This window comes from Coregonus lavaretus, assembly GCF_964263955.1.
Source record: "Coregonus lavaretus genome assembly, chromosome: 2".
NCBI lineage: Eukaryota > Metazoa > Chordata > Actinopteri > Salmoniformes > Salmonidae > Coregonus > Coregonus lavaretus.
The window spans coordinates 9,729,688-9,752,649 of record NC_139989.1 but is presented as its reverse complement, the minus strand read 5'-3'; the positions used below and the strand labels follow the sequence as shown (position 1 = coordinate 9,752,649).

Sequence of the window (22,962 nt, the reverse complement as noted above, 5' to 3'; positions counted from 1 at the left end):
CTAGACCAACTGGGTCAAGATAATTTCAGTAGCCAATTGTCAATATGAGATATCCTTCCGCTGTACTACTTTTTAAGCGACTTTGCATTTATTCAGCTGACTCTGCATGTCCCATTCGAGCACACACCAAAAGCGGACAACTATCTTCCTAAACAATTGATTCTCCATCCATATGCCGTCGGTGCCAGTCACCACCGTGGCTGTTCTGTCTTGGCTGATATAGGAACTTCAGAACTTGCATCAGCCGGTAGAGGCGTTTTTGTTGCATGGGCTGTAAACAGTGGATATGGAGAAGCAGGGACAGGATATATGATAGTTGTATGAAATGCTGTACTTTGTTTTTCCTCTTTGCTGTGTTATTGAAAGCAATTACGTTTAACATGAGAAACACCTCGCAGACCTTTTATTTGTTTTCATTATTTGTTTTCAGGCAGTCCTGTTTTATAGCTAACCTTTGCTGAACGGATTTAACGAAGAACTACGTTATCAATAGCCTAGACTACTGCTGGATTACTTGACGAAAGAAAAATACATTTAGCTTGGTGCATGTAAGCAATCGGTAGGCTATTTGTTTGCATTGAAGTTATCAGGCATCATCAACAGGCTGCGGTTTGGAGAACGAAGCGCAGAACCTGGATCAAGGCGTATGCCTCTCGGATAAGTTACACGTGTTGCAAAGTACAAGGTTCTCTCATTAGCCTACACCAGGTTACCTCAACATTGGAGTTCTTCTTCATAGGCCAATCAGATATGAGTTGTGGTTGGTCCTAAAGCGCATACGTCTCTCGTCTTTTTGTAAAGATATCTATTTTATTTTTATTTTATTAACCCATTTTAGTATTTTACAATATGTCGTGTCTTTTGCTTGGAGTTATCAGAAGGTGAGTATCTAGCGTATTGCAATTTGAAACATCATATTTCCTTTTTGACTAACCATGGCACAGTATGCTGTATATAGTGTACTTGATGTCTATTTGACCTGTTCGCAGCCTTGCAATATTTAAAATGTTGCAACTGCAGTAGGCAAATCATGGAATGGTGATGATGGTATAAAATTAATTGTCATGAATTAGTAATATCACTATCGTGGATAGGATACTTTTACCAGTTATCGCAATCTCGCTCATGATATGGCTGTTGGCAGCAATCCTATGCAAACATCCTTCTTATGATGATAGGGTATATGTTTATGATGGCAAACTCAGGGAATATCAGAGATCCATTGTAACCAAATGTTAAGGATACATGAACTAGAGATTACATGTCCATAAACTAAGGATTAAATATCCTCATTGTTGAATGGTAAATCCTATTGAAGACTATGCAAAGCACTGCAATTAGCCATTCATCATCTCCAACTTGATTGTCATTTGTTGTGAAATTGACAGTCTCGTTTTAAAATGATCAGAGGAAAGAATAAATCCAAGATAGCCAATGAGTAGTCATTCCACCTCCAAAAATCACAAGAAAGAGGATTTCCACACCCACCATCTCAGATTGTTCTGAAATCATTTCTGTACTTAAAAACAGATAAGGTTAGCATTCCTGAAACATTATTTTGTTGAAATATAATTTGATCTCTGAGAAAATAAGCTAATTGATTGCACCCAACTTGGCCATTTCCGATAATTGTTTTATTTTATTAGGGTTTTCACAAAATGTTATTCACTAGCCCATTTCTCGATGAAAGTTTTGGGCTTGTAGGCAAAGTCTTCATATGAGATTTGCACCATAAGGATAGCCCTCAGAGAGCTGCCAGTTGTTGGACTATTCAAGGCGAGTTGGGTTGAAGTATTAGGTTGCTAAGAGAACGACAAACTGAATTGCTTTCATGGAGGACCGGCTTGACAACACAGTTGCCCACACAATTTATTTTCACCATGAGCAAAAGCTTTTGGTTTTCTATCCAAAGTTGCAAAGAAAATGTTGTGATTCTTTTTTTAAACCAGCAAAATTGTTAAAAGCGTGTGGTGGTAGTAGCAGGAACAGCGGCAGCTAGTGGGCAAAACCTGTTACTTTCACACTAATTTATGGTAAATAATGCAAGCGAATTCAATGGCTAATTTCTCTAAACAGGTGCAATAAAACATCACCAGATTCACAGGGAGTACATTACAAAAGGTGAAGAGACAATACTCCAAGAAGCAGAACCATACTACTTGTCAAACATAGAGAACTGATACTGTATACTGGTTGTTAGGGTGGGATTGGCGTGGAGTGTTGGGGATCGGTGGGTGGCTTTTGACCATTTTATTGGATTCCTCATGTCTTACTCAATGATAGGATGAAGTTTGGTTCAAATCAGTTGTTGGGTACTATAATTTGTTGAATATTATGTGAATCCTATAAATTAAAAGGGACAATTTGGGTGGCATCAATTCGTTTTTATTATTTCTCATAAATCAAATAACATTTCAACAAAATAATGGTTCAGGAATGCTAATCGTATCTGTTTCTAACTACAGAAATGATTTCAAAACAATCTGAGATGGTGGGTGTAATGGCTTGCTGAAATGACATGGAATGACCCCAATGTCACTGAACTATAAAGAAAGATCTTAATAGAAAATGCCACAGACATATAGCACAGCACACACAACATTGTGGGTTTTGGTTTGTGTCTGACCGATTTGGAGGTGCACAAACCTGACTGACCAGATTTCAAAAGCTGTTCACCTCTGAGATAGAAAATGACGGACAGATTTTCAAGATCCTATTGATTTGAATCTCTGTCATTCCACTTTCTCTTCACCACTCTTTCTCTAGGCTGTTTGGTGACGTCACACAGAGACTAACAAGTATGTGAGCAGTCTTGAGTGCATCTTGTCTTACTTTTCAGAATGAACTGCATGACACTGTCTGTCAGTCTTACAAACTTGAGAGGGTTCTATGTTTTGTGTCTACTATGCATTTGTTATTGGTGTGTGTATATGTGTGTGTTGAAACAGCATCATAGTAAATTCGAGATTGTCAAGAGAGTGCACTGTCAGGATTTGTGTAGCTGCCTAATTGACATAGACGTTTCAATGCCTTACTTCTGCATGTTTATGTATGATGAATGAATGTTTACTGTATGTTTACTGTGCTACGTGCATTTCTGTTCAGTTCCTGAAAATGCCCTATGGACCAAGCTATTAACATTACATTTTGGGGCAGTGTGGGTGTGACTGTGTGTGGTGCATGGTGATTCGTCTACATTTTTGGAGGCGTGTTGCATTGTCCTTGTGGAAATGAGACTAAGCAAAGCCCAGCTGGAACCCAAAGAGAGGGCCACAGAGGTTGAGAAATTATACATTTTCATGGCTATCTTTGTTCTCACATATCTCTCCCTGACTAGGCCCTATTCCCACTACGAGATATGAAGGAGAGTCTGAGGAGCGTGGTGGCTAAAGATAATTCTACTTTTCAATTGACATTACATCCTTGCCTTACCTTTTGTTGTGGCTGGTAACGCGACATTCTTGCTCCGCAGCTCAATTTGACTGTAAATATCACAGTAGTCACAAGCAATGTTCCCTCAAATGTTTTTGGTCACTGAGCAAATTTCTGGTCTGCTGAGCGCAAACTTGAACATTATGAAAATTCTGTGCAACTTCCGGTGCATGTTTACTGTGAACAATGAGGCTGCACCCGCTTTAAGTTAGTTTTAACAGTGGTTAAGTAGGCTACTGTGGCTATTTGATCATAATGTAGGCCTACCAGAGTGGCCTACCATAAAAAACAATGCATCCCATAACATTTTAACATGGAAATAGGTGTTCTATCGTTCAGCCTACAGTAGCAGCCAATGTGTGATGTTCAATGTAGGCCTTCATTCCATAAACTAACTTGTTTATCCACTTATCCTTCAGACAAGGAGGTGACTGAAAATGTTGTTGTGGTGTTTAATGCAAGAAACCACTTTACAAAATAAAATGCATAATTATTCCCATATCATTATTACAGAGAATCAGACAAATTATGCTACCCTCGCCTATTGGCTACTTAGCTTATTCAAGCCTGGGCCTCCCGAGTGGCGCAGCGGTCTAAGGCACTGCATCGCAGTGCTAGAGGCATCACTACAGATCCGGGTTCGATCTCGGGCTGTGTCGCAGCCGGCCGCGACCGGGAGACCCATGAGGCGGCGCACAATTGGCCCAGCGTTGTCCGGGTTAAGGGAGGGTTTGGCCGGCTGGGATGTCCTTGTCCTATCGCGCTCTAGCGGCTCCTTGTGGCGGCCGGGCGCATGACTTCGGTCGCCAGCTGTACGGTGTTTCCTCCGACACATTGGTGCGGCTGGCTTCCGGGTTAAGTGAGCAGTGTGTCAAGAAGCAGTGCGGCTTGGCAGGGTCGTGTTTCGGAGGACGCATGGCTCTCGACCTTCGCCTCTCCTGAGTCCGTACGGAAGTTGCAGCGATGGGACAAGACTGTAACTACCAGTTTGATATCACGAAATTGGGGAGAAAAGGGCAAAAAAGTACAACAACAAAAAAACAACGTATTCAAGCCTGTCTCAAAACACTGCCCCTTTAAGACAAAAAAAATATCTTTGCCTGACTCACTTTTCAAAGGTGTCTAGAAATGCAGGAAGCAGTCACTCCCCCACTAATTTGACTACAAATGATCTATAACTGGGCTAATAACTCACTAATTAGCAAAGGATATGAATGTACAAATGTGCATACGTCGCTACGTCTAGCTCTTGCTTTGATCTTAAAACAAGCCCATCTACTCACGACCGCTCATGCTGTAAAAACAGTCCAGTTCAAAGTGAATGGCACAGATCCATATAATGGCGATGGTCTATTTTTTATTTATTTATTTGATTTCATCTTTATTTAACCAGGTAAGCCAGTTGAGAACAAGTTCTCATTTACAACTGCGACCTGGCCAAGATAAAGATATTTGCATATATGGGAGTGTGTAAACTTACATTTTGTATCACCATATAATTTTTGTTTGTATTATCTTTTACCAGATCGAATGTGTTATATTCTCCTACATTAATTTCACATTTCCACAAACTTCAAAGTGTTTCCTTTCAAATGGTATCAAGAATATGCAGATCCTTGCTTCAGGTCCTGAGCTACAGGCATTTAGATTTGTAATTTTAGGCGAAAATTTAAAGAAAGGGTCCGATCCTTAAGAGGTTAATTAAACTAACTCCTAACCTTAAACCCTAACCCCTAGCCTAGCTAACGTTAGCCACCTAGCTAACGTTAGCCACAACAAATTGGAATTCGTAACATATCATACTTTTAGCAAATTCGTAACATTGTACAAATTGCAATTCGTAACATATCATACTTAGGTATGGTGAGCTGCATTGCAAAATTACACAAGTAGATTTGTACAGAAGTGCTGCTATGGTACTTGTAGTGGGAGCTGGGACTTTTGGAGCTTATACAATACATACGAGCAAACGTTATGTTGAGCACATTCTCTCCCTTTACCTTATACATCTACCATGACAATCTGTCAAAAGTGGGTGATGGGTAAAGAGGAGTGATGAGGGAGGGAGAGAGAGGGAGCTTTCAGAGGTCAAAGGTGAAACGGAGGAGAGGGAGATTTATTTCAGGCCGCTAGTTGGGGTAGTTTTATTTGGCCCCAAAGTTTTCTGAGCAAAAAAAAAACATATTTTTATATATATATTTTTTTTCATTGTTGGACATACATAAAAGACTGTAAAAACACCAGGAAATCAGCTCCAAGTTATTTATATTTTGGAAATCTGTTCTCAAGAATTCCCAAGCATTATATTACAAATGTAAGTATGTTTTGAAATGATTATATTTTAGTCAAATATTATATCTTTTTGGGCTTCTTGCGGTCAATTTGCAGTCAACAAATTATTTGTAATTATGTTCAGGCCCCCTGACCATCTGCTCAAGAAAAAATTGGCCCGTGGCTGAATCTAGTTGATGATCCCTGGTTTAAAGGAAAAATAGAAACCAACCACTCACTCTCGGCTCCCTAATTCTTATTTACTGTTAGTTAAGTTATAGACAGACACTCAAGTGATTACTCTAACGATTGGGCTCCTAAGTAATTATATTCTGTTAATATTGAACAGCACTTGTATAGTTTAGATCATTGGTTGCATGACAGGACAAACGCTCCTACAGTATGTACTCAATAGATTTTCAGTTTAGTCTGCTTGCAGTGACCTGTTCCTGAGAATGGCATTATACACAGAGGAAAGGGTGGAAAGCCTAACCGTTCTCCTCTCCTGGTTCATTTTCTGTCAGCTTGCTTGCTCTCTCTTTTCCTGCCCAGTACTTTGTGGGCAAAAGGTCTCTCTCTCCCTCCCTCCCAGTCTGAAGTTTCTCAATACACACATCTGGTCGACTACATGCAGAAATGTGTCACTTATAATAGACTTCATAAACTGGAGAAGATCTAAGATGACTTCTCATAACATAAATGGTTAAACAGTGTTTAAACAATACTTGTTCCCTGTGACATTGGGCATTTTCCCATCAACAACAATCTATATTCTCAGTTTGCAAATAGGACACTGGGCAGCCTTTACCCCTTCCTTTAGAAATGGCAGTTGTTGTGTACACGGGAAGTTTAATGACACCCACAATGCAGCCAATTGGGACAGACTTTGTCAGCACTTTTAACGGAACCTGTCTTTCAACTAGCTACCAAGGTAGAATAGTGTGATTTAAATTCATAGCCAAATTAGTCAATAGACCTAGCCATGAGTTGGAATGTGAGTCAAATTATAATGCAGCTCCTAGAGACAAAGAGGTAGCCAAACCAGTTCCAGAGGTTCCTAGACACGTCAGTATAAGGAGTATTTTTTATTTTTTAAAAACAAAGTTTCAATTGAAGAGTGCATCTGAGGACACAGAATCCTCCTCAGAGTTTTTTGGAGTCAAACCATTGACCATCGTGCCTGGTGTTTCTAGTCAGCTAGTCGGAGCGCTAACACATGTTGTAACTGATTGTGTTTTGCCCTTGTTTGTGAACACTGTGCTGTTAACAAACAAAAGAAAGCCCCCCTATGTGCCCCCAACATTATAAAGAGCTCTGAGCTGAAGTCTCAGGTTGCAGTGCCCTAGGCTGTAGTTTGCATCCCAATGGCAACTTCCTGCCACTCATTTATATAATTAAGGAGCCCAAGGAAGAGCAGGAAAACCAAGCTGGTTTGGGATATATCTGGTCTGTCGATGGCCTTTCCTCTTAAAAGTCATTTGAGTTTTAGGTCATAGTGATGTCTGTGTCTCGCGCAGATGATTGAATAATAGTGAACATGTATGGATATTATTTGTTTCTAACTATACATCTGATAATGAAATGTTATTCTAGATTATGTTCAGAAGTAACACATTCACAGTGCTTGCCGTGGTTTAGGTAAAACAAAATTCCCAAGAATGCGATTGGAGAAGAACCGAAGTCTACTCCTCAGTGACACTACATTAGTAGATTACACCAATGCATTATTTACGTGTGGATTGCTCTAATACTAGCAGTAATAGTAGGAATGTAGTGACACTTTTTCCTTTAATCTGCTCTCCATAGAATTGCATCCCTGAAACCATACTGAAGAGGTTGATTGTGTATCTTGCTACCATTGTGTATCTTGCTACCATTGTGCATCTTGCTACCTAGTGTTTAAATGTTGTTCCTATTGTGTTGCCTATTTTAACACCAGATTTAAATTTGATATCCATTTGGAGCACATCTTATTTGATAACTGCGAGTTGCTAAATTATCATAGTATTGCTCCTCTTACAGCTGATATCAGCCAGCAACCTAATATCATGTCTGTATGATACAGTATGTTTGAATACAGTTCCCTCCCTGTAAGCCTCCGTAACACACCCACTGTTACCACCCTGTGTCTTGGTACAGACGGGGTGGCGTTGGGGCATCCGTGGGGGTCCGCTCCCTGGCCTCGATCCCCTCTCTGCCCCCAGCGGTGGCTGACTTCGTGAAGGGGGCGATGGATGAGTGCAAGCCGGCCAATGTGCATGTGGTGACGGGGACTGCAGAAGAGTCGGCTCACATCCTAGCTGGCTTGGAGAAAGGGGGCATGGTGAAGAAGCTACCGAAGTATGAGAACTGGTGAGTGCTGCTGTGATCTTTGTGAACAGTAGGAATCTGGGTCTTTATGTCACAAAGCAGGTTAAGTTAGCTAGCGAGCTAAGTTAATGTAGAGCAGAATACATTAATATTATTCTGGTTAGTGAAGAATTCTTAAATTGAATGTACGTTATTGAGAGTAAGTCTGTCAAACAAAGTAATCTGTATGGCTCGGTAATATTAATCTGAAACAATATCAGTCATACATCAAAGAATCTCTTGGGTCACTTTTTCCACTGTGGCCCTGGAGATCAACGAAAGACTCCAGGCCTGTTATACTCACTGCCATAAAGAATGATAAGGTAATTAATAGTCTGTTTATGGCTTTTCTCTCTGGGCAGCTGGCTGGCACGCACAGACCCCAAGGATGTGGCTCGCGTGGAGAGTAAGACAGTGATCGTCACCAAGAACCAGAGGGACACCATCCCCATCCCCGATGGGGGGGCTAAGAGCCAGCTGGGCAGCTGGATGAGTGAGGGTGACTTCCAGAAGGCCAGAAAGGACCGCTTCCCAGGCTGCATGGCAGGTACTGTACTGTACACAACACACTTTTCTACTCTGGGGCTTTCAGACAAGAGGCTAACACAACCCCTCTATAGTTTCAGCTGTCTGTATCAGTTGTCTGTAATGGAGTGTCAGTCTTCATTCAAATTGGGTTTATCACTTTTTTAAATGCCTTTTTTTGCCTAACAGAAAACTGGGCCTAAACCTCCAAAATAACTAGCTAAGACGTCAGTGGCAAGTGTTGTAGTTGACTATCATCGTTGTGTCAAGTGTTATAATGTTACACTACTGAAGTCCAATTTGGACTAATTAGACAACTTAGACAGTAAGAGGGCCAAGAGTCATTACGTATCAAATGGTAGAGTTTAGGAATAAAGTGTGGGGTTAAATGATTCTCTGAAAGGGTCAAATTCTATTGAGACACCAAGGCTTTCAACTAGCCAACTGAGAGTTGTCTGTAATGGGAAATAATGTCTAACTCTCAATGTTCATTTTAATTACTTAATTTCCTCATTCTTCCTCAGGTCGAACCATGTATGTGATCCCTTTCAGTATGGGCCCGGTGGGCTCTCCGCTGTCTAAGTTTGGCGTGCAGGTGACGGACTCGCCCTACGTGGTGGCCAGCATGGGCATCATGACACGCATGGGCACCCCAGTCATGGACAAGCTGGCACAGGGGGCAGAGTTTGTGCGCTGCCAGCACTCCCTCGGGCAACCTCTCCCACTGAAAGGTACCACTGCCCAGAGACTGTCTCTCTATCTCCATCTTGTAAGTTATATCATAAACTTAGAAAACAACAACATTGTTGCATATCACATCTCCTACATAATTATACATAATTATAATTTAACATGTTCAGCAGTATGCCATACATGCCGTTCAAGCATCATTTGCCTCACCTCGTTCCATCCCTTGCTTCCATAGTCACCCCTCCATCACCATCTTCCTCCCATGCTCCCCACCTCCTCCTCCTCTCCTCCCAGCTCCCCTGGTCAACTCGTGGCCGTGTAACCCAGAGAAGGTGCTGATCTCCCACCTGCCAGACACCAGGCAGATCCTGTCGTTCGGCAGCGGCTACGGAGGCAACTCCCTGCTGGGCAAGAAGTGCTTCGCTCTGCGGATCGCCTCGCGCATCGCCAAGGATGAGGGCTGGCTGGCTGAACACATGCTGGTGAGAACAGGGACCCGATAGGGGTGCACAGACAGGACTGTATTCCCTTTTTTGGAGTGGTTCCAACAGGAATACTGTATCTTAGACATGAAGAGCAGACGGGGGTCAAAGACAGGGATCATAGTGAGTAAAATAGTGATTTCTGTGCTGACCTGCAATATCAGGAGATGGGTTGCAAGATTCAGATCTTAGCATATGTGACACAGTCAGTGCCTCATACAGTAGCAGTGAGTAGTTAGTTAGTTCCTTCTGATGTTCCTACATTACCGGAGAAACTGCCCAGTCAATGCAACACCCACCCTCTCTGAAAATATCTCCCTCTTTCTCTCTTTTCTGTCACTCCTCCCCCACCAGATCCTGGGCATCACCAATCCTTGGGGAGTGAAGCGTTACGTGGCGGCGGCGTTCCCAAGTGCCTGTGGGAAAACCAACCTGGCCATGATGAAGCCTGCGCTGCCTGGCTGGACTGTGGAGTGTGTGGGAGACGACATCGCCTGGATGAAGTTTGACAGCCAGGGTGAAAGGAGGGATACACGCTCAACACACTCTGAGACTCAGAGCTTCTGTAGAGTAAAGACAATGACCGACTAGTAAAGACTCAAACAGTAACATACTAGAGCTTCACACTCATGTTATTCATTTCATGGCCAGACAAATTGTACAACCCATTGCAACTATAACCAGCAACTCCCACTTGTCAAGTCCTTTCCCCTCCTTTTCTTAGAGAGGAAATTATTAAGTTGAGAACATCACTTCCTTCAAGGAACAAATCCTTTAATGTATCTCTGTGACTCACCTTGTCACTTTCTCCTCAGGTAAACTCAGGGCCATCAACCCAGAGAACGGCTTCTTCGGCGTGGCTCCCGGCACGTCCCTGAAGACCAACCCTCACGCCATGGCGACCATCGCCAAAAACACAGTGTTCACCAACGTGGGAGAGACCAGCGACGGAGGGGTATGGTGGGAGGGACTGGACCCCCCTGCCGCAGGGGTCTCCCTGACTGACTGGCATGGCAAATCCTGGAAAGCAGGTAGAGTTGACTCACTGTAGTGTTAATAGTGGGCAGGTAGAGTTGACTCACTGTAGTGTAAACAGTGGGCTGTGGGCAGGTAGAGTTGACTCACTGTAGTTGACCCACAGTTTAATATCCATCTCTTCATTCAAAGACTCAATCATGGACACTCTTACTGACAGTTGTGGCTGCTTCGCGTGATGTATTGTTGTCTCTACCTTCTTGCCTTTGTGCTGTTGTCTGTGCCCAATAATGTTTGTACCATGTTCTGTGCTGCTACCATGTTGTGCTGCTGCCATGTGGTGTTGCTACCATGCTGTGTTGTCATGTGTTGCTGCCATGCTATGTTGTTGTCTTAGGTCTCTCTTTATGTAGTGTTGTGGTGTCTCTCTTGTCGTGATGTGTGTTTTGTCCTATATTTTTAATCCCAGCCCCTGTCCCTGCAGGAGGCCTTTTGCCTTTTGGTAGGTCGTCATTCTAAATAAGAATTTGTTCTTAACTGACTTGCCTAGTTAAATAAAGGTTAAATAAATTAAAAAATTTAAGAATTGTGTTAATAGTGGGCAGGTAGAGGTGACTCACTAGTGCCACCTGGTGACATGGTGTGACACTGTCCTTTTGTTGTCATTGGGTAGAGAAAGTACACAGTAACACTTAAGTATAACATCTGCTCATAAACTACTTAGTAAATCACTACATAGCATTTATACATGAGTCTAGTAGCATTAATAACAATGTAATCATGTTTCTAAGTTATTTATATGCATACCATCAAATCAAATGTTGTAGAAATGTTAATGTACTAATTTCTATACTGTCATAATGTTTTATTCTGTTAATAGTATTCACCCTCTTTCTCTTCTTCCACAGGAGACTCTGCCCCGTGTGCCCACCCCAACTCCAGGTTCTGTACCCCGGCGGCCCAGTGCCCCATTATCGACCCACAGTGGGAGAGTGACGAGGGAGTGCCCATCGATGCCATCATCTTCGGGGGTAGAAGGCCAGAGGGTGAGTGCCATCTACTGATCCAATTACTAAAATACTGGTTTATTGTCATTTACCACAATAATAATATTATATTGTCATTTTATTCATGTAGCAGACACTCCTATACAGCAAGCCTCTGGTGGTATATCCAGTGTTACAAATTATACAGTTTACATTTGACATTTTAGTCATTTAGCAGACGCTCTTATCCAGAGCGACTTACAGTTAGTGAGTGCATTCATTTTTTCATACTGGCCCCCCGTGGGAAATGAACCCACAACCCTGGCGTTGCAAGCGCCATGCTCTACCAACTGAGCTACACGGGGCTACGGGGCTTCAGTTTGGTTGATGTAACTGGAATATAAATGATTCTGTATTATAACTGTTTTGAAATTGTATGTTCTAATATTCTTGCTCCCAGTGTGTCACTGTGGGACACTCCATGTCACACTGTTGGCCATGTCCTGACCTCTGACCTCTCTTTTTCCCAGGTGTCCCTCTGGTGTACGAGTCGTTTAGCTGGCGGCACGGTGTGTTTGTGGGAGCTTCTATGAGGTCTGAGGCAACAGCAGCTGCTGAGTACAAAGGTACAGTACCTCATAAACCTCATTAAAGAGAATTACATTAGTTATAACGTAATTTAAATGGATATGAGCTGTCTATAGAGTACAAAATAAAATAATAGAATAGAACAGTAAAAACATATCTAGGACTAATATCACCTGATTTGGTGGTATACTGTATTCCCTGATTCCTCTCCAGCAGTGACAATGTATAAAGCAATGACCTTTTCATTAAAATGCTTTTTTTCCCCCAGGCAAGGTCATCATGCATGATCCCTTCGCCATGCGCCCCTTCTTCGGCTACAACTTCGGCGACTACCTGGCCCACTGGCTCAGCATGGAGACCCGCAAGGGCCCCACCCACCTGCCCAAGATCTTCCACGTCAACTGGTTCCGTAAGGACCCCACGTCGGGCTCCTTCCTCTGGCCAGGCTTCGGGGACAATGCCCGCGTGCTGGAGTGGATCTTCAAACGCTGCGGCCGCGAGAGGGAGGACGAGGCAGCAAAGAAGAGCATGGTGGGCTGGGTGCCACAGGAGGGAGCCATCAACCTGCATGGCCTGGGCAGCAATGTGGACATGGGGGCCCTCTTCGACCTGCCCAAGGCCTTCTGGGAGAAGGAGACCCAGGAGCTGCGGGCATACTTTACCCAGCAGGTGGGAGCAGACCTCCCCCAACAGGTGGAGGGAGAGCTGAAGGCTCTGGAGGACAGGGTCAGGAATGGAGAGGCGGAGGCCCAGATGACTCAGAGTTGAAGAGAGAAAGTTTAGACTATTGGACTACACTGATGTTGCAATATGGTGGGGATGGGTAGGGTGGGGGGTAAGAAAAAGTGACTGACCAACTGATTGCAGTTTGGTGGAAACTGCATTGAGTATATGTGGGTAGATGTAAAGCAAAGGTTCTAAATTGTAAGAAAATACAATGATATGATGCGACTGCATCACTGACGAATGCAGATCAGTCGTCACTCACTGTCAATGGATATGTGAGTAGAATCAATGTGTAGTAGTGCCTTACTGACATCTTGCAATAAAGGCGTTGGATGTTTGTTTACAAGCTATAGCCCAAATAATCATCTATGATCATAACAAGGTTTAATATCCATATTAATTGTAACATTTTGCAGAATATTAACATCTTTTGAAATGCTCTGCTGGCCTCTCACTAGTCACTGGGATTACTGAATGGCCATTGGCTTGGAACATGTGGAGGAAATACATCTGATTGGCTCAGGGAAACCAAAACATTTTAACTGAATTCCATTGGGGGAAAGATTCATTCGCATTTTTTGGCAACTTGTATTGTTTCCATTAAAAATGCATGATTATGATATAATGTTTAAGAAATGTTAAATGTTGAACCAATAAGAGCAAGAGATTGAATGGAAATTGAATTTAAAGGTTTTTATTACAATGCAATTAATAAACAACCTCAATCAGCCTCAATTGTGTCTTTTGATCAACACAACATAAAAACGGACATGATAACTCCTAAAAAGATACATGGACTGTATACAATATCATTATAAAGATAACTGTATTAAAGAAAAGGGGAACAGTGACCAGTAGATTTGATCATCAGTCTGGCTATTTACACTTACTTGACCAACTTCCTGTCTTGTTACAAACCCTTGTGTCTTCTTTCCTCAATCAATCCATCAAATGTATTTATAGAGCCCTTTTTACAACAGCAGTTGTCACAAGTGCTTACAGTGCCTTCGGAAAGTATTCAGACCCCTTGACTTTTTCCACATTTTGTTACATTACAGCCTTATTCTAAAATTGATAAATTTTTTGAAAATCCCATAATGACAAAGCGAAAACTGTTTTTTAGAAATGTTAACAAATGTATTAAAAATCAAAAACAGAAATACCTTATTTACATAAGTATTCAGACCGTTTGCTTTGATACTCGAAATTGAGCTCCGGTGCATCCTGTTCCCATTGATCATCCTTGAGATGTTTCTACAACTTGATTGGAGTCCACCTGTGGTAAATTCAATTGATTGGACATGATTTGGAAAGGCACACACCTGTCTATATAAGGTCCCACAGTTGACAGTGCATGTCAGAGCAAAAACAAAGCCATGACGTTGAAGGAATTGTCCGTAGAGCTCCGAGACAGGATTGTGTCGAGGCACAGATCTGTGGAGATGGGAGAAACCTCCAGAAGTACAACCATCTCTGCAGCACTCCACCAATCAGGCCTTTATGGTAGAGTGGCCAGACAGAAGCCACTCCTCAGTAAAAGGCACATGACAGCCTGCTTGGTGTTTGCCAAAAGGTAAAGACTCTCAGACCATGAGAAACAAGATTCTCTGGTCTGATGAAACCAAGATTGAACTCTTTGGCATGAATGCCAAGCGTCACGTCTGGAGGAAACCTGGCACCATCCCTACGGTGAAGCATGGTGGTGGCAGCATCATGCTGTGGGGATGTTTTTCAGCGGCAGGGACTGGGAGACTAGTCAGGATCGAAGCAAAGATGAACTGAGCAAAGTACAGCGAGATACTTGATGAATACCTGCTCCAGAGCGCTCAGGACCTCAGACTGGGGCGAAGGTTCACCTTCCAACAGGACAACGACCCTAAGCACACAGCCAAGACAAAACAGGAGTGGCTTCGGGACAAGTCTTTAAATGTCCTTGAGTGGCCCAGCCAGAGCCCGGACTTGAACCCGATCGAACATCTCTGGAGAGAACTGAAAATAGCTGTGCGGCAACGCTCCTCATCCAACCTGACAGAGCTTGAGAGGATCTACAGAGAAGAATGGGAGAATCTCCCCAAATACAGGTGTGCCAAGCTTGTAGCGTCATACCCAAGAAGACTCGATGCTGTAATCGCTGCCAAAGGTGCTTCAACAAAGTACTGAGTAAAGGGTCTGAATACTTATGTAAATGTGATATTAACGTATTTTAATTTTTAATACATTTGCAAAAATTTCTAAAAACAAGTGTTTTGCTTTGTCATTATGGGGTATTGTGTGTAGATTGATGAGGGGGAAAAACTATTTAATCAATTTTAGAATAAGGCTGTAAAAAGTCAAGGGGTCTGAATACTTTCCGAAGGCACTATATACAGAAACCAACCCTAAAACCCCAGAGAGCAAGCAATGCAGTCATCGTTGACTTTATATGGCCTTAAACTGCCTTCAGTTGTACAATCAGGTGGTTCCGCCATTGCTAGTGGAACCCACACATACCAGAAAATTCAACAAATATGCAAATAATTGAGTAGCACAAACTTATAAATAAAAAATCTGCCAATAGAAAGCAAATACTCAATACATACTGTACATACCAAAGATACTTAAAATTCACTTTTCTTATTTACTTGTGAGTAAAGCCCATCTAGGATGTTAACTGGAGGTTCCTTGGCCCCTCTGCTGGCCCATTGATTTCAGCGTACTCACTCTCCTGACCCAGGTTCCTGTCCTGGGCTGCAGCTGGGGTCTCTTTGGGACGTAATTTGGAGAAGTCTATCTCACCGTAATGGATCTCCTCAGGCTGGTCTTCTGCAGGTTCTTCACCGTCATGGATCTCCTCAGGCTGGTCATCTGCAGGTTCCTCTGGTTCCTCACCATCATGGATCTCCTCAGGCTGGTCTTCTGCAGGTTCCTCTGGTTCCTCTCTGGCCGTGGCCTGGTTAGTGTGCACCGTCCCAACTGGGGAGTTCTGTGGAGAGAACACAGAGAGCGGAACAGGTGTCAGGAACCATACTTTGTAAGAACAATGAGCTCTAAGTGCAAAGCTCTATGCTCATTCATTTGTAAAGCTCTAAGGTCCTTACAGCAGGTTATACAACACATGCTGAGGGTATGTTAATAAAAATGTCAATTAAATTTGACAGAAGCAGAGAATTACATTCTTGACTGGCATTTTGCTAATAAATGAGCTACAATCTAAATGCTTAATAGTCAAAGAAGATACAGTATAACTATGCTGTTATCATTCGATGTTCTTACAGGATGTGGCATTGCTATTGGTGTGGTCACATCACCCTAAACGTCCTAGATTTTCTCCTGGAAGAAAAGGTCTTCTGAATGCACTGAGAAGGTTTTAATATACAAAGCACAAACACAACATAAATAAATAGGCCAGGAATAGGAAAAGCAGCCAACAAGTGCTCAGCATATGTGGGAACTCCTTCAAGACTGTTGGCAAAGCATTCCAGGTGAAGCTGGTTGACAGAATGCCAAGAGTGTGCAAAGCTGTCATCAAGGCAAAGGGTGGCTATTTGAAGAATCTCAAATATAAAATATATTTTGATTTGTTTAACACTTTGTTGGTTACTACATGATTCCATATGTGTTATTTCATAGTTGTGATTTCTTCACTATTATTCTACAATGTAGAAAATAGTAAAAATAAAGAAAAACCCTGGAATGAGTAGGTATGTCCAAGCTTTTGACTGGTACTCTATATATATATATTTTTTTTCTTTCAGATTTTTCAGGGGGTTCTGCACCCCTACTTGCCGCGGCTATGGGTTTGTGCAGGCTGAAATGTGCAGACTGAAATATGGTGCATTGGGATATTGGTTGGGATGCTATCGGAAACTTTAACATTTGTAACAAGTATGGTAACAAGCATTCGTTGTTACACGTCTGTAATTACAGACTGCAATTACCACCAGTTAATAACTATGTATTATTACAATGAATTACAATACTTGTTACAGTGTAATTACATATGTGGGGATGTTTTTCCTGTCTTGCAAAATTGTGCAAACTCCAAAAATAAAGCAGTGCCTTATGGCAGTTTCCAAACTCGGTCTTGGGGTCCCCCCTGGGTGCACGTTTTGGCTGTTGCCCTAGGACTACACAGCTGATTCAAATAATCAAATCTTGATGATGAGTTGGTTATTTGAATCAGCTGTGTAGTGCTAGGGCAAAAACAAAAACGTGCACCCAGAGGGGACCCCAGGATAGAGTTTACGAAACCCTGCCTGATGGGATTCCACTTCCCTAGGAAGCCAGCAGTGTTGCAGGCTCAGTCGAAGCAAAGATTTTTTATAACTAACCCAAGATAGACCACAGCCTGGGAGCAAAATGGGAGCAAATTGATCATAGTGGGCAGAACAAGCAAGGAAGTGGGCAGAGCCAAGCACGAGCTAGCGAGATCCTATTGGCGCGTTCTAACATGTATTTGCATATTTATGTTATGGAACGCCTACTCTGTGAAGTGCGCGTGTGCAATAACTCAATTCGCCCTTACACTCCTTCTAAACAACGCAATTTTCTGAAACTTTGGCAAAGGGTAAAGTCTACAAAACGTAGTCCACTCTGTTCATAACACAAGTAAACTGCCTCTTCCATCAATCCTATTAGCCAATGTTCAATCATTTGAAAATAAATTGGACGACCTAAGATTAAGGTTATCCTACCAAAGGGACATTAAAAACTGAAATATCTTATGTTTCACCGAGTCGTGGCTGAACGACGACATGGATAACATACAGCTGGCGGGATATACGCTACATCGGCAGGATAGAACGGCTGACTCCGGTAAGACAAGGGGTGGTGGTCTGTGTATATTTGTAAACAACAGCTGGTGCATAAAATCTAATACTAAGGAAGTCTCAAGGTTTTGCTTGCCTGAGGTAGAGTATCTCATGATAAGCTGTAGACCACACTATTTACCAAGAGAGTTTTCATCTATATTTTTCGTAGCTGTCTATTTACCACCACAAACCGATGCTGGCACTAATATTGCACTCAATGAGCTGTATAAGGCCATAAGTAAACAGGAAAACGCTCATCCAGAGGCAGTGCTCCTAGTGGCCGGGGACTTTAATGCAGGGAAACTTAAATCCGTTCTACCTAATTTCTACCAGCATGTTAAATGTGCAACCAGAGGAAAAAAAACTCTAGACCACCTTTACTCCACACACAGAGTGTCACGATGCTGTGTATAGGTGTGGTGTAGAATCAGGCGCAGGCAGCAGAGGGTAAGTCCAACAAGACTTTACTTAAACACAAAAATAATCAAAAACAGCCCGGAGGCAAAAAGACGCACACAGGCGTAAATGCAAGCGCACACACAGGTGCGTAAAACTCTCCTAACACAACAAGGAGGAAGCTAAGGAAAATAGCGTACCGACACGGGTAGCGCAACCACGACACGAACAATTACACACAACACTAACCTAACAACAAGGAAACTAAATAGGGTGCTAAATGAGACCTAACACAAAACAGGTGTGACTAACAGACAAAACCAAACAAACAAGAAACATAGAGCGGTGGCAGCTAGAACTCCGGAGACGACGACCGGCGAAACCTGCCCGAACAAGGAGGAGGAGCCGCCTCGGCCGAAACCGTGACAGTACCCCCCCCTTGACGCGCGGCTCCAGCCGCGCGCCGCCTCCGGCCTCGGGGACGACCAGGGGGACGCGGAGCAGGGCGCGTAGGATGACCACGATGGAATTCGGTCATCAGGGACGGATCCAGAATGTCCCTCCTTGGCACCCAGCACCGCTCCTCCGGACCGTACCCCTCCCACTCCACGAGATATTGGAGACCCCCCATCCGGCGTCTCGAATCCAGGATGGTCCGAACCGTGTACGCCGGAGCCCCCTCGATGTCCAACGGGGGCGGAGGAGTCTCCTCAATCTCAAAGTCCTGGAGTGGACCAGCTACCACCGGACTGAGGAGAGACACATGGAACGAGGGGTTAATATTCTTGTAATCAATAGGTAGTTCTAACCTGTAACTCACCTCGTTCAATCTCCTCAGGACTTTAAAAGGCCCCACAAACCGCCGACCCAGCTTCCGGCAGGGCAGGCGGAGGGGCAGGTTTCTGGTTGAGAGCCAGACTCGATCTCCAGGTGCGTACACTGGCCCCTCACTGCGGTGTAGGTCGGCGCTCGTCTTCTGTCGACGTATGGCACGCTGCAGATGGACGTGTGCAGCGTCCCACGTCTCCTCCGAGCGCCGCACCCACTCATCCACAGCGGGGGCCTCGATCTGGCTCTCATGCCATGGTGCCAGAACCGGCTGGTACCCTAATACACACTGAAAAGGGGTTAGTTGGGTGGAGGAGTGGCGGAGAGAGTTCTGTGCCATCTCGGCCCAGGGCACATATCTCGCCCACTCCTCCGGCCGGCCCTGACAATATGACCTCAGAAACCTACCCACATCCTGGTTGACTCGTTCAACCTGCCCATTACTCTCCGGGTGGTAACCCGAGGTAAGGCTCACCGAGACCCCCAAACGTTCCATAAATGCTCTCCAGACTCTGGAGGTAAACTGGGGGCCTCGATCGGACACTATATCCTCGGGCACCCCGTAATGCCGGAAGACGTGAGTAAATAGAGCCTCAGCGGTCTGTAGGGCCGTAGGAAGACCCGGCATGGGAAGGAGACGACAGGCCTTCGAGAACCGATCCACAACGACCAGGATGGTGGTATTCCCCTGTGAGGAGGGAAGATCGGTAACAAAATCCACCGAGAGGTGAGACCAGGGTCGTTGTGGAACGGGCAGGGGCTGTAATTTACCCCTGGGCAAGTGTCTGGGCGCCTTACACTGGGCACACACTGAGCAGGAGGAGACATAAACCCTCACATCCCTGGCTAACGTTGGCCACCAGTACTTCGTACTAAGGCAGTGCACCGTCCGGCCAATACCCGGATGTCCAGAGGAGGGGGACGTGTGAGCCCAATAAATCAGCCGATCCCGGACCTCGAGCGGGACGTACACCCGACCCACCGGACACTGTGGAGGACTAGGCTCGGTGCGTAACGCCCGCTCGATCTCCGCATCGACCTCCCACACCACCGGTGCCACCAGACAAGACTCCGGTAGTATGGGAATGGACTCCACGCACCTCTCCTCCGTGTCATACCGACGGGACAGAGCATCTGCCTTCCCGTTCTGGGACCCAGGGATGTAAGTGATCTTGAACACAAACCGGGCGAGAAACATAGTCCATCGAGCCTGGCGAAGATTCAGTCTCCTAGCTGCCCGAATGTATTCCAGGTTACGATGGTCGGTCAGAATGAGGAAAGGGTGCTGAGCCCCCTCAAGCCAATGCCTCCACACCTTTAGGGCCTGTACTACGGCTAACAGCTCCCTGTCCCCTACGTCATAATTCCGCTCCGCCGGACTGAGCTTCTTAGAATAAAAAGCACAGGGGCGGAGCTTAGGTGGTGTACCGGATCGTTGAGAAAGAACTGCCCCGATACCGGCCTCAGACGCGTCCACCTCAACTTGGAAGGGTAAAGTGGGATCCGGGTGCGCCAACACCGGAGCCGAGGTAAACAGGTCCTTCAGTCTCCCAAAGGCCCTGTCCGCCTCAGCTGACCACTGCAAGCGCACCGGACCCCCCTTCAGAAGAGACGTTATGGGAGCTGCCACCTGTCCAAAACCCCGGATAAACCTTCGGTAGTAATTCGCAAAACCCAAGAACCGCTGCACCTCTTTAACCGTAGTTGGGGTTTGCCAATTACGCACGGCGGACACTCGGTCCACCTCCATTCTCACCCCTGACGCAGACAACTGGTAACCCAAAAAGGAAACTGACTCCTGGAAGAACAGACATTTCTCAGCTTTGACATACAGGTCATGCTCCAACAGTCTCCTCAATACCCTGCGCACCAGGGCTACATGCTCGGCCCGAGTAGCACTGTACACAAGAATATCATCTATGTACACCACTACTCCCTGCGCCTGCATGTCCCGGAAAAGTTCGTCTACAAACGATTGGAAGACTGATGGAGCATTCATTAACCCATATGGCATGACGAGATACTCGTAATGGCCGGAGGTAGTACTAAATGCTGTCTTCCACTCATCGCCCTCCCTAATGCGCACCAAGTTATATGCGCTCCTGAGATCCAATTTTGTGAAGAACCTTGCCCCGTGTAAGGACTCCGTCATGGTCCCAATCAGAGGAAGTGGATAGCTGTACTTCACCGTCACCTGATTGAGACCGCGGTAATCAATACACGGACGCAAACCTCCATCCTTTTTCTTCACAAAAAAGAAGCTCGAGGACGCGGGAGAAGTGGAGGCCCGTATGTATCCCTGTCTCAGAGACTCGGCAATGTAAGTCTCCATTGCCCTTTTCTCCTCCTGTGACAAAGGATACACATGGCTCCGCGGAAGCGCTGCTCCTGTCTGGAGGTCTATCGCACAATCCCCTTGTCTATGAGGTGGCAACTGTGCCGCTCTGGTCTTACTGAACACGAGCGCCAAATCCTCATACTCAGGAGGAATGTGCAGTGCTGGCATCTGGTTCGGACTCTCCACCGAGGTCGCCCCTACGGAAACACCCAGACATAACCCCTCACACTGAGCAGACCACCCTTTAAGAGCCTTCTCTCGCCACGAAATAGTAGGATCATGGGTCATCAACCAGGGAAGCCCCAGTACCACCGGATACGCAGGAGAGTCGATCAGATAGAGTTGAATCGTCTCCTCATGACCCCCCTGCGTCATCATCCTAAGTGGCGCTGTGACCTCCCCAATCAACCCAGATCCTAACGGACGACTATCTAGGGCATGTACAGGAAAGGGTTTTTCGACTGGAAGGAGGGGAATCCCTAACTTAACACAGAATCTCCGGTCTACAAAATTCCCAGCTGCGCCTCAATCGACTAGCGCCTTATGCTGGGACCGAGGTGCAACCTGTGGGAAACAAACAGGTAAGGTAATGTGTACGACAGAAAGCTCTGGGTAAGTAGGGCGCCTACTCACCTGGGTGGACTCCCCACTGTATGACCTGCTCTCTCCCTCACCAGGGGACCCTCCCCAGCACCTAGCCGCGGTGTGCCCTCCGCGCCCACACTTGGTGCAGGAGACTGCCCCCCTCGGGCTCCTACCTCCTCTCCCTCTAGCGCCAGCACCTCCAAGCTCCATCGGACACTGCTCGGAGGCGCTGGAGGGTGGAATGGGGGGCCCCCACCTGGGACGTCCGCGGGTCGCCAGCAGGTTGTCCAGTCGAATGGCCATGTCCACCAGCTGGTCAAATGTTAGTGTAGTGTCCCTGCAGGCTAACTCCCTGCGGACGTCCTCCCGAAGGCTACATCTGAAGTGGTCTATGAGGGCCCTCTCATTCCACCCCGCATCAGCCGCTAGAGTCCGGAACTCCAGTGCAAACGCCTGAGCGCTCCTCATCCCCTGTCGGAGATGGAATAGACGTTCCCCCGCCGCTCTCCCCTCTGGTGGATGGTCGAAGACCGCACGGAAGCGACGGGAGAACTCCGCATAGGTGACTGTGGCGGCGTCTATTCCCCTCCATTCGGCGTTGGCCCACTCCAACGCCTTGCCGGTGAGACAGGAGATGAGGGCGGAAACGCTCTCGTATCCCGAGGGCGCCGGGTGTATGGTGGCAATGTAGAGCTCCACTTGTAAGAGGAACCCCTGACACCCGGCAGCGGTGCCGTCGTACGCCCTCGGGAGCGAGAGCCGAATCCCACTGGGTTCCGGTCGATGGACGGGCTGGCTGTCCGGTGGTGATGGTGCGATAGGTGGGGCTGTGGGAACCCCGCTGGTCTCCCATCGACGAAGGGTGTCCATGACGCCCTCCAAGGCGTGCCCGATTCGGTTGATCCGGTGCTCTTGACCAAGGAGACGCTCCTCCATGGTGTCGACGGGTGCTCCTGCTGATTCCATTACGAGGTGTGTAATTCTGTCACGATGCTGTGTAT

At 45.5% G+C, this 22,962-nt stretch overlaps 1 protein-coding gene across 1 annotated transcript; it reads left to right on the top strand.

Moving 5' to 3' along the window:
* Window positions 1–249: 249 nt before the first annotated feature.
* LOC311104467 (phosphoenolpyruvate carboxykinase, cytosolic [GTP]-like) lies at window positions 250–13,754 on the top strand. Its single transcript, XM_084146312.1, has 10 exons — window positions 250–881; window positions 7,843–8,055; window positions 8,415–8,599; window positions 9,102–9,308; window positions 9,562–9,749; window positions 10,104–10,266; window positions 10,565–10,780; window positions 11,633–11,770; window positions 12,241–12,336; window positions 12,567–13,754. Exons 1-10 carry the CDS (start codon window positions 850–852, stop codon window positions 13,064–13,066), a joined length of 1,938 nt encoding a protein of 645 aa, XP_084002438.1. The 5' UTR covers window positions 250–849; the 3' UTR covers window positions 13,067–13,754.
* The last annotated feature ends 9,208 nt before the right edge of the window (window positions 13,755–22,962 follow it).

Coding starts and splice junctions, on each gene's coding strand:
- LOC311104467 (XM_084146312.1), top strand. CDS start 850: ATGTCGTGTCTTTTGCTTGGAGTTATCAGAAG. Junction 9,750..10,103: donor GGCTGGCTGAACACATGCTG/GTGAGAACAGGG, acceptor CTCCCCCACCAG/ATCCTGGGCATCACCAATCC. Junction 10,267..10,564: donor GATGAAGTTTGACAGCCAGG/GTGAAAGGAGGG, acceptor CTTTCTCCTCAG/GTAAACTCAGGGCCATCAAC.